The sequence below is a fragment of the Sceloporus undulatus genome, chromosome 4 (assembly GCF_019175285.1).
Source record: "Sceloporus undulatus isolate JIND9_A2432 ecotype Alabama chromosome 4, SceUnd_v1.1, whole genome shotgun sequence".
NCBI lineage: Eukaryota > Metazoa > Chordata > Lepidosauria > Squamata > Phrynosomatidae > Sceloporus > Sceloporus undulatus.
Window position 1 is genome coordinate 78263136 of NC_056525.1, and position 16283 is coordinate 78279418.

Consider the following 16283-nt stretch of genomic DNA (forward strand, 5'->3'; position numbering starts at 1 on the left):
ATACCCTTGGATGTAGTCCTGGAAACTTAAATTAATTTAAATTAACCAGGCATCCCTGCATTTTCCTGTACTTATTATGTGCTGCATTTCTCCTATTGTGTCCTCTGATCCATTTTCCTCAGATTGAGCACACTTTTCCTTTTCTGAGAACACTGAGGCAAATAAGGTGTTGAGTAATTCTGCCTTTTCTCTGTCCCCTGTTAGCATTTCACCATTTTCTCCATGCAGTGGCCCTACCATTTCCTCCTTCTTCCTTTTGCTACTGACATATCCAAAAAGCCCTTTTTGTTGTTCTTAACCTCTCTAGCAAGCCTGAGCTCATTCTGTGCTTTTGCTTTTCTGACTTTACCCCATGTGCTAACTATTTGTTTGAATTTTTCCTAGGTGATTTCCCCCTTTTCCCATTTCTTATACATGTCCCATTTACTGTAAAATTTTGCTCAGTTGAAAGTTCCTTAGTCATACATCCTGTTTCTTGAGTCACCTCCCATTTTTCCTCTTCATTGTAACTGTTTTAAATTGTGCCTTCAGTATCTCACTTTTGAGAAACTCCCATCTATCCTAAATTCCCTTCTCTTTTACTATTCCTGGCCATAGAATTACCCCCAGTATTTCCGAGTTTATTGAAATCAGCTTTTCTAAAGTCAGTCAACAAGGATAGGATATGAATGACCATGCTAAAAAATTGGAATATTGTAATATTGACTCTTCCAGGCAGTACAGTAGACAATATGCACTTTTATATGCAAGATTGACATGGTACAGACAGACAATTTGCAGCGTCCTCATCATGAACTAGGGCTACATGAGGCTGGGCATTTAGATGCCCAGCAGCCCTAGTCCTTGAGGACACCGCCATCATGGCTTGCCGCCCTCCACATGGGTGGCACCATGATGGCGTGAGCATAGCGCATTGCCCAAATGGCACTGGCAGGAAGTGATATGATTGGAGTGTGAGCATGCACCAATCATGCCCCTTCCAGGAAGCTGTTTTAGGCAGCTTCTTTTTGCTCCTGGGAGAGAGCGCATCATTGCTGCACCATTTGGGCTAAAAGGGGTGGCACGGAGCTGCCCGTCTGTTGAGCCCCATTTTTAGCATGGCTGAAGTCCTATATAGCATCATTCAAGGAAGGGACTGAATCTCAAAAGCCACAGGAGTTGTAGTTCCATCTCTTTTTCTCCTGTACTGGTGACACAAGCTTGTTCTGAGAAATTTTAACTGAGAGTCTACCAAAGAAGTTTAATAAAAGAAATCCTGCTTCTGTTAACTGCAGTTCAACAAGGAATGAACTGCCTAGGAAGGTCCTTTGCAGGTCAGTAAAACCCAAATTTGTGTAAGCACTCTAAGGATACCTCAGGTCTGTATTTGGGAGAAGGCAGCTAGATTCAATGAGCCCTCTGGATCCTTCCAAATTCTGTGAGCACATCAAGAATGCTTTTTAAAGAAGAGTATTTTTGCCTCATTAATGTAGACTTTTGGTAAAAGTGAAGAATATCTGATATGGCAACTTTAGGCCCCAGGCCATCATTTTTCTACAGTATCAGAAGCAATGCCAACCATGAGCTAATCATGCTGTACGGATTCTCCTAAAATCCACAGTGGGAATATTTGTCAGTTCAAGAATTCTACACTTTGCACACATCCTTCATCTTCTGCCCATAGAGGCATCTGTCTTCTTGTGTACAACTCATGTGAGCACGAAAAAGCTTGTTACATACGCTAGTGTTTGGCAGAACTATTTCTCACCCCCTTCTCCTCTCAGTTCCTTTAGCCACAACTGCTAGGGTTTGAGAGACTAATGTGCTTGTATTTCTCATCTCCTGGAACAGCCACCTCTCCAGCAATGTAAGAAGAAATCAGTATTATATCTTTGGGGACCATCTTGCTTGCATATAAAAGATACTAACATATGCAAAGATGTGCATTTTTTTAAACAAAGAGAATGGACTTTCTCAGCACATTGTGGTTTATAAACTCTCTTGAAGACTGCCTGAATCATGTAAGAAAATCTAATTTAAACAGACTATCATCCTGAGAGTAAATAATTCCCACAGAAAGACCTCTGATCTGTTGTCATACTAACAAATCTGCTAAATAAGGAAGAGGTGAAAATCCAGAGGGATGCAGGGATTTACATACTGGAGTGGAAGAATACTTTATTCGTTTCATTTTATCTGAGGACCTAAATGTTTTTCAAATGGGCATAATTTATCACAAGCCACTGTCAAGCATAAGAAGATAGTACTTCAAGCTTTCTGCAGGCACATCCATTTCACTCTCATAAGCAGAACTCATGCTGGAAATTATGACACAGGCACAGAAATGTGTAATCCAAATGTACAATCCAAATGTATAATCCAAGCCAATATATGATTTACTCTCTGTTTGAAATTTTAAAAAGCACTGAACTCTTTTTTAAAGTTCTAAAATGGCACAAGCAGGAAGAGGAATAATGTCACTTGTTGATGAGACAAAGTCACAACTTGTCAATGCAAATTCACATTATTTGTGTGAATTTACATTAACTATGTGTTTCTGCATGAACTACTAATTGAGATCTGCATTGGAATGTAGCTGTCCCTGCACAGTTTCATGTTCTTCATTATGCCCCAGCAGATGGCTCTAGTAGGGATGCAAACAGCACTCACATGTTTTGTTGTCCTTGATCAAAAACAAGGGTTTTTTTTGTGTAAAGAAAAAATTCACTAACAACACCTGTACTGCAACAACAAAATCAAAATGCACAAGAAAATTTTGATCCTTTATTCTTGCTTGTGAAAATGAAATAGATGACGATTTGCATCCCAAATGTTCAACATACTTATGTATAAATGTGTAAGCAAGAACTTTAGGCACTGCTCAGGAGGGGAAACATGCTATCCTTGCCCCTTCCATCACTGTTCTCTTCATACTGCCTTTTTGAAGAGGACACCCACCCCATCCACTCTTCATGCAATCAAAAGTACTGATTTTTCAACATTCTAGACCAGGGGTAGGCAACCTTTTTGAGCCGGGGGCCAGGTTGCTGTCCCTCAGACAACTGGGGGGCCGAAGCCAAAAAATAAATCATTAAATATTTTTTTTTTAAAAAAAATTAAATAAATAAATAAACCGGGACAAATGTAGGACATTTTTCAAATGGTGGATACTTTTTTTAAAAAAAGTGGACACGTGAAAAAAATTGCCGATTTTTAAAAAAATGTTAAGATAAATGCATGTTTCTGAGGCGTCTATAGGCAATTGCCCCCCTTGCCCCTGCGTGCAAGAGGCCAAAGGCCCCGGCGGCAATCGGCGGCAGGACTGGGCTGGGGCCGGTCCCAAGGCCTCGCCGGGCCGCATCCGGACCACAGGCCACAGGTTGCCTACCCCTGTTCTAGACCATGTGGAGATGAAAAGTCACTCTTTACAAGAAGTTGTGCTCATGTGAAGAGAGCAAAAATGGAGAGAGCCGAAGCTAGAATGCCCCCTCCTTGTATTTTGCCTACATTGATAATGCCTGAAGAGAGCTTAAGTCTCACTATAATATAAAATAGCAAGGTGCACACTGAACATTGACTGATATTCTGAACAGGGCCTTACTATTAATAGCAGACTGAAGACAGATTGGAATAGCAATATGTCATATGCCTACAGGCTGTAGATGCATCATTTCTTAAAAGACTGGCTTTTAAAATCAGCCGGAACAGGAAAAGGAGTTATAAAACACTACAAAGAATAGAACCTTCAACAAAATATAACAGGGATGCAGGATTTGCTTGGAAATTAGATATTTTCTTTCATGAAAAACTGGATGGTATACTTCTGAATTCTTTCAGGGAAAGGGTTAGATTTATTCTGCAGGATATGAAATTAGAACCTGAGTAAGTCAGCATTACTTAACCAGTTCCTTTCTTTATGTCCAACTATACAGTATGCTGTTAAATATTTCTAATCAAAAATGTTGCCATTAATTAATCAAATAAACCAATTGAAAATTAATTTTCAAATCACTCCAGAAAATATGTTTGACAGTTCTTCTGCTACAAAGATTTATACAATTCCACTTTCCCATTCATTTCTCCTGTATCATTCATATGAACTCTTGCTAACTACTAAAGATATTTTCCCCAAAGATATCAACACTTCATTTGTCCCTGGGTTCAGGTGGTCTTTTCTCCAAGTTCAGCCAAGGCGGCCCAGTAGATTAATTGCCTCTCTATTCTTCCTTTCACCCATCCTTCATAGAATGAGACATCTTTTCAGGAAAGCTGATTCTCTATTTTTCCTTTCAGATGGAATCTTTTGAGTTTTTCAGTTTTCTCCAATCTTCAGTCTTCTCCACCTCACTTTCCACTTCCACCCATACGAAACTTCAGATGCATAAATTCCTACTCTGCACCTCCAATGGGTTTACTCTCAGGAGTACAGTCCCTACCAGAACCAGAAACTCTCTGCTCATCTGCTTTTTATTTGGGTTCATTATCATAAGACCATCACTGCCCATGACTCATGACTTGGGTGTTTTGGATTTTTTTTAAGTCACCATAGTTATAACTTATGAACTCTCACATAGCCAGATGAGAGAAGAAAAAGAAGTTTATGCAGAAACGGTCTCACAACTATTCCATTAATTTGAATGCTATTATTGTAGTGTGTTGCATTGTTGGACTTCACTTGAACATGGTCCAGAAACCTGGGATATAAATCCCTTATTCATTTTCCAGCATTCAATGAACATTTTTTTAAAAAAAAATCTTCCTGCTGAATGAAGTTCTTGCTGTTTTATCTTACTTTTTATTGTTTTATGTGGGTTGGGATTTCATTTGTGTTTTTATTGTATACTGGCCTTGGAGCTATGACTTACACTGTATAATTTAGTATCTACAGTATAGTATGTACTGTTCCATCATGTCTAGCAAATTGTAAAAATAATTACAAAAATGAATTGTAGATATACAGATTCCGTTCTTTATCTGGAACAAATCACCACTAAAACAAGCAATTTTGAACTCAATAAGAATTAGACCAAATCTAGCACATAAGTTTAGCACAAAGTTAGTTCTACAATAGGTTCCAGGTGATGCACTTCCAGCAATGTCAGTGAAAATTACAAGATATGGAGGCCTCAAAAATGTTTTTCAACCATCCTTCCTTTCTTCATATTTACCTCATAACAAGAGTGAAAGGTTGGATGTGAAGTAGGACTTCTAGTTGTAGCAAATGCTATTTGCAAAATATTTTGGGAACTGTAGTTTGCCAGGTCATCTGGAGTCAAGACTCAGGTGGTTTCTTGTTAGGGAATTCCTACTGATGAAGTTTTAAGGATTGGTTCCCTGTCACTACCACTATATTTTGGGGAAAAGAAATAAATAAGACAGTGTGAAACTGGATCAAGCTTATTTTTATGTTAAGCCAAAATTTAAAAAGATTTCAGTGTTGATAACAATCAATATGGCATTCCTGAACTGATCTCCGGGGCGGAACCTTTAAAAATTCTGTTTAAAAATGTATGATAATGTGGTGAATAATGGTTAAGAAATATTCATTGTAGAACAGCTTTCAGCGGAGACATGGCTAATACCACATATAGCTCACTGCAACCATCATCTCACCTATATACATTTAAGAAATGTTTTCATATTTAGAATATGTGTGCTGTTTGGGATTGTATGAACTGAAAATAAAGTTCCTCATATAAAAAGCACAAACCTTCTCAGAATTAGAGTTAAGACCTTTTTTTTAAGGAAGGAAAAAGGCAAGGGCAAAATAGTTCCCATTCTGTGTTTGAATAGGAGCAATGTCTCATAATCTTTGCCCCCCCCTCAAGAAAAATAATTTCAGTTCTCTTACTGTCAAGAAAACCCCTTTATGCAATAAAAGAAACATTGAGAAAATGAAAACCACTTGTGGTACCCTTCCCCAGAGCATATTATGTCACTCAGGAAACATCCTCCTTGGTGTGCATGTTTGTTTTTTCATTGGAGGTTTGCTTGTTTGACTGGAAATGCTTTATCCCCGTGCCAGCTGCCTGAGATGGTATCTTGCCCTTTCATTTGTAGTACTTCCTAATGGCTGAAAAGCTGTATAGCAACACCACCTCTATTCACTCTCTTTGGCAACTACTATAGATTATGGCTGAAACTATGGATGGCATTCAGTCTTGGTTGTAGAACACATGTTGCTCATATTTGTACAGTGTTCCATGCCAGGATATTTTGGAAATGCTTCCTTTGGCTATTTGCTGTCCTGCTGGTCTGATTATTCTCTGCTGACATTTTTGTTCAATGTCCTGATCAGATGTTTTGTTTGTGATTAATGCAATTTTGCATCTTCATTCAAATGTCTACATTTAATATTTAGCACACAGTACTACACTGACTCATGCAGAAGACAAAAGAACCTTGTGTCTAGAAAGTGTAGATCTACGGTTCGGCTGGCATGGGTATCTCCTATATGACAAACATAAGGTGCACAGAGACTTCTTAAATCATTTTGTTAGAAAAAAGGTTAATGTTGGTATGGCTGAAGTATAAACCTAGAATATGTCTAGGGCTTCCAGAATGGACCTCAATCCATGAAGCATTTCACAGAGGGGAGAAAATAAAGCAAAAAAATTATTCAAGTTAGACAAAGCAACAAAACAAACAATATAATCACATCAATCACAAGACCAATTATATGACATATCACAGTGGGAAAAGAGAAATTTAACATGGCACTGCTGTCTTTCATAGCAGTCCCACATTCGTTATAATCTATAATTCTGTTAATCATTTTCTCTAGGCAGTTCATGATTGTAGACATTGTGTTATGTTATTTATTGTGTTTTTGTATTGTCCCCAGCTTCAACAAATAAAAACCAATTAAAGCAATACAAATTTAAAAACTACTCAAATGCTTCATTGCCCTGAGTACACTTAGAAAGCCAACGAGTCCGTGCTATGCACTCAAGTAAAGAACACACGGAAGCAACTGTGTCAATCATCTCCTTCTTCCACAGATCAACCAGGTATCAACAGAATCACCAACTCTAGCAGCTGGAAAATTCATCAGAGCATTTAGGAATCCTTTTGGATACATTTGTCTCTGCGAGGCAGACCATTCTAATGGATCCAAAGTCCCTGCAGAGATTATGAGCCCCAACAAATCTAAATCCTATTAGGTAATTCTGGTAACGGAGTTCTTTCAAGCCTCCCCACCTCCTGATCAACATCATCCTCACCAGCAAAAACAAGATCACAAGTCTGGCCTGCTACATGTGTAGGACCAGATATTCACTGATACATGTTCATGGTTGCTATAGGAGCCAGGAAATTCTAAACTGGCCCTGAGAGTGTCTCATGATGGTTGTTAAAATCCTGCAACACAATAAATTTGGGGGACATTAACACCACTTCTGAGATCACCCCAGCAGTTTTGGAAGAAACACACTTGGGCAGCAGAGCAGACGGCATGCCAACAATCCTGTCTTGTTGCTATATTGCCAGGTGTATATAGTCAAACCTTGGAGATTGTCAGACAGGATACATCATTAGAGGAATGGACTCATAACAGATCATTGTGACTTCTGTCCCCCCCCCCCCCCAATTCACTAGATCTTGTTTGCTGCTGCACATGGAAAACTGGCGGGCACAACTGACAGGTTATCCAGGTTTCAATTATACTTGCATGTATACATGGAATTATATAGTTCTGGATCCCGTCCATTATGGTGTGCCTACTATATGGTTATTACAAATGCATTTTCATAGATAGCTATTTAATGGGCATTTTCTTTTTTCTTTTCTTTTCTTTCATTTTTTAAACATATACCCCCAACTCCTCTTCTGACATGAATTGCAGCACTTCAGGAACAATTAAAAAATCCAAAAAACAATTTCCTTTCCAAGTCTGTTTCTATAAAATCATACTGTTAAGTTTGCAAGGAAAAAAGCTTCTGTTTCTCCTCTTTTTTTTTGGGGGGGGGTACTTTTTGCCACATGCATGATCAATTGCTCTGTGCAACTGAATCATAGTTTCTAAGGGCCCTTTTACATTACACAGTTATAGAAGTATGATTCCATTTTAACTGCCATGGCAACACCCCATAGAATCTTGGAATTTGCAGCATAGGGAGAGTCATTTAAAATTCTCAGCCTGATAGCTCTATTGCCTCAACAAATTACAACTCTCAGGATTACAAAGGGTGTTACTATAGCAGTAAAAACAGAAGTATAGTAATGTAATTGTGTTGTACGCAAGAGCCCTAAAACATAGAGCATGTCCCTTAATGTGGATTGTGGAGGGGAAAAGAAGACTCCTTACTTGAAACTTCTTTTTAATAGGAATAAAGAATTTGGGATGTTAATAATGTAGACGTCAGGTAGGATACTCACAAAATATTTCTCTACAAAGACAACAATCACCAATTTTTATAGTAACATATCCTACTTTCTTGAAGTAGGCTACCTACTCAATGAATCAATACCTAGCCAAATATTATGGTAACTTTCACATGTAAAGCAAAACTGAACCTGGGATGACTGGAAGTTTTTATGAGCTAAGAAAAAATATTTAACAGTTACCTTAATCTTTGCTATGCAATCCTACACAGGTCTGCTCAGAAATAAGCCCAGTTCAGTTCATGGGGTTTTAACTTCTAGTATCTGAATACAGGATTGCACATGGCTTGTGAGTGGCAGTAGTATTTATAATCCCAACAGGTGTCCAACCATTGCTGCTGAATTTAACAACATTAACTTTGGAAGTCATTTCGTTCAAAGTGTGAGGCTTCTTACTGTGGTGACATGATTATATAGGTGGGGAAAATAAGTGTGGTGCAGGCCTGAGTGACTGCAGACAGACCACAGACTTTGATAGATAAGCTGGCGTTCTCCCTAAGCACATGGTACCACTTGATATTTCTGTAACCACTTGGAATGATACAAAGTGTAGCAGCACTTTGCTCCAGAAGGATATCACTGGAGATTAAAGAGTTTCATCTACAAGACACAAGGGCAATGTGAATGAAAACCAGATAAGATTGCTGCAATCGTTTGGAGAGATTTACATTCCTTGACACAGAAATATGTAGATAGTAAGTAAAGCGGTATCATTTTCCTAGAACTACTGGAGTCACTTCAACTCGATTCCTACAACACATTTCATATGGTGTTGTCTTTGAAAAAGAATGGCACAGAAACTTCAGTTAGTCCAGAACAGAGCTGTAAAACTGTTAAGTGAGGCTGGGATTTGACTCTCTTCTCTCTCTCTCTCCCTCACCCCCCAAATGTATATCTACATGATTTTAAAGTGTTTAAAACTTTTAACCTGTTTTAACTTATTAAATTGTTTAATGTGTTTTAGTCTGTTTAAATATTTTTATTCTTGTAAACTGCTGTAAATTGATTTTATTTGTATACTGCCCTAACTTCGTGTGATAAACAAAACTAAAAACAAATTAATATGAATATAGTTTTCTAAAATCTTTACTGCCTGATGCAAAGGAACCCATCTTTCATTTGCTTCAGATGGTTAAGACAGAGGAAATTGAGCTGGCAGCTGAACTTAATTTCTCCTGTAGTGATGGAAGAATCTTCTTCACAGCATCTGAGGACATCAGAATATGATAGGCTCTGTGGCACACACAGCTTTATCCTCCAATAGAGGGACAGGGTTAAGGGACAGAAGAAATGGGCATCAGATTGTTGCTGAACACATGGATCTTGTTTAACTGCGGCACCTCACACTTCCTAATGGAATGGTCAGCCATATGAACTTAGTGTGCTAATGCTTAATTTTCAATAGCTCGCGGTTCCAAGTGCTGTTTTTGACATTCAAGGCATTGTAACCTGAGGAATTTACCCATACATATCTACTTGGACCTTGTGATCTGCTTTAGAAACATCTCCAAGTCAGAAGTGGCAGATACCTAGTTGGAGAAGATGCCTGCAGTGGTAGCACCCCAACTGTGGAATGCCCTCCCCAGACACACTCAACTGACACTTTTTTTGTTGTTATTTCAGGACCAGGTACAACTTCAGGCCTTGTGAACTAGGGTTTTTTTTAACATTTTCAACTGTGTTCTCATCAAAATGCAAATTCTATTCCTTCTTCATCAGTCTACTCTTGGTAGGTTTAATTTTGGCATTAGCAAACCCACAATGACCAGAATCCTGTTGGTGACACATGCAGATATACATTGTGCTACACATGTGCAGTGACTTTTCTAGACAATGTGGAATGGATGTGCCAGCTGGGAGAGGACCTCGGCATGTGGAACTATTGTAGATCTGCAATGATACACAGAGTAGTGTGTCATACTTCCTCTGTGTATTGTACTCTGCACACTGTGCAATAAAGTGACAGAAATCCAGAATCATAATTTCTTATATGTTTTGGTATGATGATGTTCAGTATAGGGACTGTGTAGTGCTAATCAAACTCTTCTGGCAGATATTTATGCTATGCAATAATAAATATATGCTGTTGATCCTAACCAGCCAATCCAGTTTTGTGGAGACCATAATTTGCGCTAGATTACAGAAGATGTGTGGGAAATGAATCAGGGTGGATGACAGCTAAAGTGCAGGTATCATAGGACTTAGAGTGAATGCAATGGAAATCAGCAAAGCCTGTTCTTGTATCTACTATGCAACAGGGAAGCAGACCTAAAAATCACATCACACCTCTTATTGCATCCTCAACCTCCCACTCAGTAAGACCATTCCAAGTGGTCAAGAATCTTTTAGGTATGGGTCCAGTTTGCTCAGGTATGTAAACCATGGCGACCTGTTGTGAATACTATGGATTAAAAAAATTGCTCACATTTGCTCAGAACTCGATACCACACTTGTTACAGAGCCTAAAGAGGTATCCAGTACACTGTTCAGTCAGTTTTTATGGGCTCAATTTCATTTATTGAGGCCTGATGATGTGGACAAAACAACTAAAATAGTAGTTCAATGTACCACATGTAAGTGTGACCCTTCCCCTTTTTGTCTAATAAAATCTAGCAGGGTGGATTGACCAGGTGGGACCATGGGGTGGTGGATGCCTAACAATATCAGGAGGAGATGCCTAGTGCCTTGAAATAGACAGTAATGTCACCTCTCCTGAAGAGGATGTCCCTGGACCAAGAGATACATAAGAATTACCACCTGTTACAAATATATCCTTTTGGGGCCAAGTGCTTGAGAATGTGTTAGCTAGGCAATATCAGGCATTCTTGTAAGAAAAATATTATCTGGATCCAATTCAGTCTGGTTTCATTCACCGAAACAGCCTTAGTTGCTCTGATTAATGACCTGCTCTGAAGGAAATATGGGGGGCGTCTACCCTGTTGAAAGCATGGATATCTCAATGGCTTTTGATACCATTGATCATGGCATCTTACTAGACTGGCTCTGTGGGATGGAGGCACAGTGATTCCTCTCCTATCTAGAGGGCCTGTTCCAGATAGTATTACGGGGGTGGTGATGGTGGTGGAATCCAAGGGCAAAACAGGACAATGTGTACCTTCCCAAGGACTGTGATATATTGTGGGGAGGACTCCTCTATATCCTGCAGGGTTGGGACATGGGAGAGGGCCTTCTCAGCTGTAGCATCTCAACTGTGGAATGCCCTCCCCCTGGAGGCACAACTGGCACCAACATTCATGTCATTGAGGCCCCACGTTAAAATGTGGTAGTTCACCAAAGTCTTTTGTCACCATTAATTCAACCCAAAGACAGTTTTATACAGAGATTTTAAAACTTTTATTTTTTTTAAAATCTGTTTTCAACTCAATATATTGTTTAATATGTTTTTAGCTCATTTAAATTATCTTGCTGTTTTTAACCCATTTAATCTGTTATAATGCTATTTGTAAGCTCTGAGATCTCTTGACATAGGGCAAATTATAAATATTTTCATAAATTAATAAATAATAACAAATAAATATGCTGAGATGATCTAGGATCACAGCCAATATGTTCCACCAGCCTACCCTTGGACCATCAAAAACTAAAATGAATGAACAATTTTACACCATGCCTGTTTTCCATTTGGCAATTGGACACCAGCAGAATGCAGAGTTGTAGATTTTTCTTATCCCAAAGACACTCCTCTTTGACTTAATCTCATTTTTAAGATTCCCAACTTCCAAAATACAATGAAAAACATCAGAGAACCACTGTTTGAATGAACATAAACTTGGTGATAGAAGTATTAACACTCATTAATATAATGTCTTAAGTAAGCAAACAGAAGGATGTACAGTCATCCCTCCTAATTCATGGAATTCGCGAATTCCCAAGGTCTCTCCTGACCCCTCGAGTGCCTGGAACAGTTGATCCAGGCATTGGAGGGATCAGGAGAGAGCTCCTGTGGCTCTTTTTACCTCCTCTGTCATGCTTGGATCATGCAGGGGGCAGAAAGACCCCCGTGGGTCCCCTCCTGACCATGCCATGCCTGCATCACCTGATCCAGGCATGGCAGGGGTCTGGAGGGGACCTATGCAGGCCCTCTCATGGGGGAGAAATTAGTTGTGATTTTTCCATATTTGTGGGGGTCCTTCACCCCTAACCCCCATGAATATGGAGGGATGACTGTAATTTGATGCTTGGGTGGCTGTTTGCACTGGAGAAATAATGTAGCTTTACACCACTTTAACTCCCATGGTGCAATACTATAGAATTCTGGGATTTGTAGTTTTGTAAAACATTTAGTCATCTGTGTCAGAGAGCTCTGATGCCAGAACAAATAATGATTTCCAGAATGCCATAGAACTGAGCCATGGCTGTTAAAGTGGTGTCAAATTGGACTATTTCTGCAGTGCAGATGGAGCCTGTGTGACATCTTTCTGGATGTGAGTGAAACTTAAACAGAAACCCAAAGTTTATAGCAACAACATCAATGTATTACAAGAACCAGTCCTGAAGGTTGCGTTTTGCTTTTATCTACTTTTAAAGCATTCATCCTAAAACTTTAATCTAAAATCTATCCAGAACAGCCAAGTATTTTGCTTTCATTTGTGAAAGAAAATTGTAGCTTTATATGTAATAAAATCACCAAGAAAATTGTTTTATGAGCAGATGGGAATTTCTTTGCAAGTCCGGTGTGCATATTTCTATTGACCAATTTCTAAAGCAGTCAATGTTTATACTTCTTTAGATTTAGTCTGAGTTAAGAATTTGTATGTGCAAAAGTATACTGAAAGATTCTGCCAATTCTCATCTATCCCATTTTAATCTTATTGCAAATCAGACTGTCCTGTAAAAACAAGTGGACATGGGGGGGGGGGGGGGGAAGAATGGCATGATGGAGCAAACATTCCATGCCCACAATACATCAGTGCATCCTTGATACCAAACCTGCACATTTTGATAAAGCCTCTCTCTGATTTTACAAACTGCATATGAAAAGCTGTCACAGGCCAAATTGTTATGAATCCAAAGATTCATCATAGTACTGAGTAATGCACATACACTTGGCAGTTGGCAGATTAAAAAAGCCAAGGTTCAGGGGTTGGATTTCTTCCCGGGTTGGCTTTCTATCCCCTCCCCCCAGATTTAATTGGGACACTCTCCTAATTGGGGCTGCCTAGGAAAACAAGATTTGGGTTTTACTATTTGCATTCTAAAACCCAATAAATAAATATATACAGTAATGTTATAACACTATTAAAACTTGACATTACCTGAAGAAAATACTGAAGAAAAAACTGATTTAAGGTAGAGAAACAGAGAGATAATTTAGTACTGCAAAGATCACCAAGGGGATAATATATATTAACTAAATTAAACAATGGCCACAATCCTGCACCAGGAGATACAATTCTGTCCCATTCCAGTAATATATCTCCTGCTACAATCCCCCAAAACCTATGTATCAGTGTGGTGGCCTCTGGAAGATGGCCACTGTTGGTTGAGAGTGAGGAGAACAGCAGATCAGCTGTTTTCCTTTAGCTGGACTCATTATGTTTATAGAGTAATTAGTCAGAGAGGGAGCTCTAGATAACATGCCTGCTCTTTTGTTTTAACTCTGTGTTTCTTTCTTTCGGTCTATGTAGTCAAGCCTTTTGTTTCTTGCCTGCCTGCAGAGGTCACTTCATCCTTCTCCCAAAAGTTAGCCCTTTGGCACCTTTTATATGGGAAGGGAGCATCCACGCGCCCCCTGCTTCATGATGCACATTAGCTAACTTCCATACATGAGAGCCAGCCTTAGGGGCTCTTCTGTTGAAGTTCAGGCAATCTTCTTTTGTCTATCTCTTTTCCTATCCCAGGATGGATTTCCTGAAACAATAAATGTAACTTTTTTTTTTGCCTTACAATAGCATCCTCAATACTCTCCTGTTGCTACCAAAAGCTCATATTGCACTTGATGCACCCTGCCTGATATGTTATTATCAGACTGATATAGATACCAAATATAGATACCAAATATTCCTACATAGTTGTCATCAAGAACTGTGTCTGACTGCATTTGTATAATTGTACCAATATAATTTTATCTGATTAAGTTTTTGACATGGACTGCAGTCTACAAAGGCTAATGACAAATAAAATATATTAGTTTTCAAGGTTTCAATGTCTCTTTCTTCTTTTAGGGATCTGTGGTTAGTTCAGAATCAAAAGTGGAATGTACGAAAATAAAAGTGGGGGGAAGGAATGGGAACGATCATGTCTGTAGTCATGGTTTCACATCACTTATAAAACCAGCAAATATTATATAAATACTTCATTGATTCGATTCAAGGTAGCAACACACATTTTTCTTATTTTTCTACTCTTTTAGAGAAAAAATAAGCTGGAAAGAAATGAGTAAAGAAAAGAAGTTCCACTCTGTACAAATTCCAGTGTGCAAATCAAATATTGCAGCAGCTGCCTATTTAATTTGATCAAAAAGAGCAATTCAGGAAGCACCTGTGACCAGTGAGGACTTTCTGTTGTTGCAGGATTCTCATCATCTACACTGTTCTTCAGATACATGTCAATATTGTGTGCTCTCCATTGCCTCGTGTACTTGACAAGGTTGCATTCCTTTTCTGCTGAATTCTACAATTAACAATATTTTCTACATCAGTGGAACTACTGAGACATTATTTTTATTTGTGTCCTTGAAATCTATAGACTAAGAGGAAAATCTATTTGGGGAAACAGTCCATGAATCCATTATAAACCCACAAAGCAAGACAGAAGTGCACTTAAAATAAATGTGAATATAAGAGAAAACAGAATAAGTGATTGAGTTATATTGTAATTTTGGATCAAAACATGGTGGCACAATTTCACTTCTATTTTACTATAGTCATTTTATACAAAGTTTCATTTCAGTTTTCTAAATGTTCATATTTGCAGAATACTTCTTTACAACTTAACAATAAGCATTTTGTTTGTTTTGTCAGATCAAAGAAATGCCTGATGTAATTTTGAAAGAAGTCAATCAAATTTGCACTGGTTATCTTTAAAAAAAACAGCATATACTCTTTCAAAACCCAATTTTAACTTAAAAATTGTGCATTTTTGGGATTAGAAAATCTACAATTTTAAATTTAAATCCTTAAAAGGTCTTGAGGCAGTACCTTGCCCATTATTAATTTATCAACAGAGCATAAGGGCCTCACATTCTCAATATTGCCTCCATTATGCTGAGAGGGAAGAAACAAAGTTTTGCTGAATTCTGTCTCAAGCCCTCCACATGCTGGCACTGAACATTTCATAACAGTAATCATATAACAAGTAAGCTTTACTTATACTGTTTAATCTGCTGATAAAAAATGTAATTTTGGGTCCTAAACAGCTCTCATGTCATCTGATTTATATTCTACCATTTTGTTAATGCAATGTAGTCGGCCCTCCGTTTTCCATTCCAGACACACACACACACACACGCAAAAACAGAGACCCGCATGTATTCAGGCCCCATGAGTGCACAGTGGGGTATGCGCTGTGGGGACATGCCCCATTGAAGATAACGGAGGTCACCCCTCCATGAATAATCAAGAATGTGGATCTCAATCTGCGAGAAAGGAGGGGCGACTGTACTATTCTTTTGTAATCAGTATATTTTTGAAAAATCTGCAATTTTTTTCTTATTCACAGGAAAAGGATAAATTAAGGGAAATTAAGCTTACTTTTCTATTTGTTGTCCTGCAGGTATATGTTCCACTTCAAATCCAGCTTGTCTCAGCACATCAATAACAGTGTTGTTGCCCAGGAAGTGACCTAAAAGATGAACAGATGGAAGAATCACTTACAAAATGATGCAGCATCAGGCATACCTTTGGCTGAAAGAGCCCTCCCCTGCATCCACCATCATCCACAGGGAGAGAAAGGCAGTCCAG

At 38.6% G+C, this 16283-nt stretch overlaps 1 protein-coding gene across 1 annotated transcript in view; it reads right to left on the minus strand.

The window, feature by feature from the left end:
* Nucleotides 1–16283, minus strand: part of TRABD2B (TraB domain containing 2B) — a 393013-nt gene that overhangs the window by 15850 nt on the left and 360880 nt on the right. The window contains exon 5 of the mRNA XM_042461497.1: nucleotides 16074–16164. Within this exon, the coding sequence (XP_042317431.1) occupies nucleotides 16074–16164 (91 nt within the window). The remainder of the gene's footprint in view (nucleotides 1–16073; nucleotides 16165–16283) is intronic.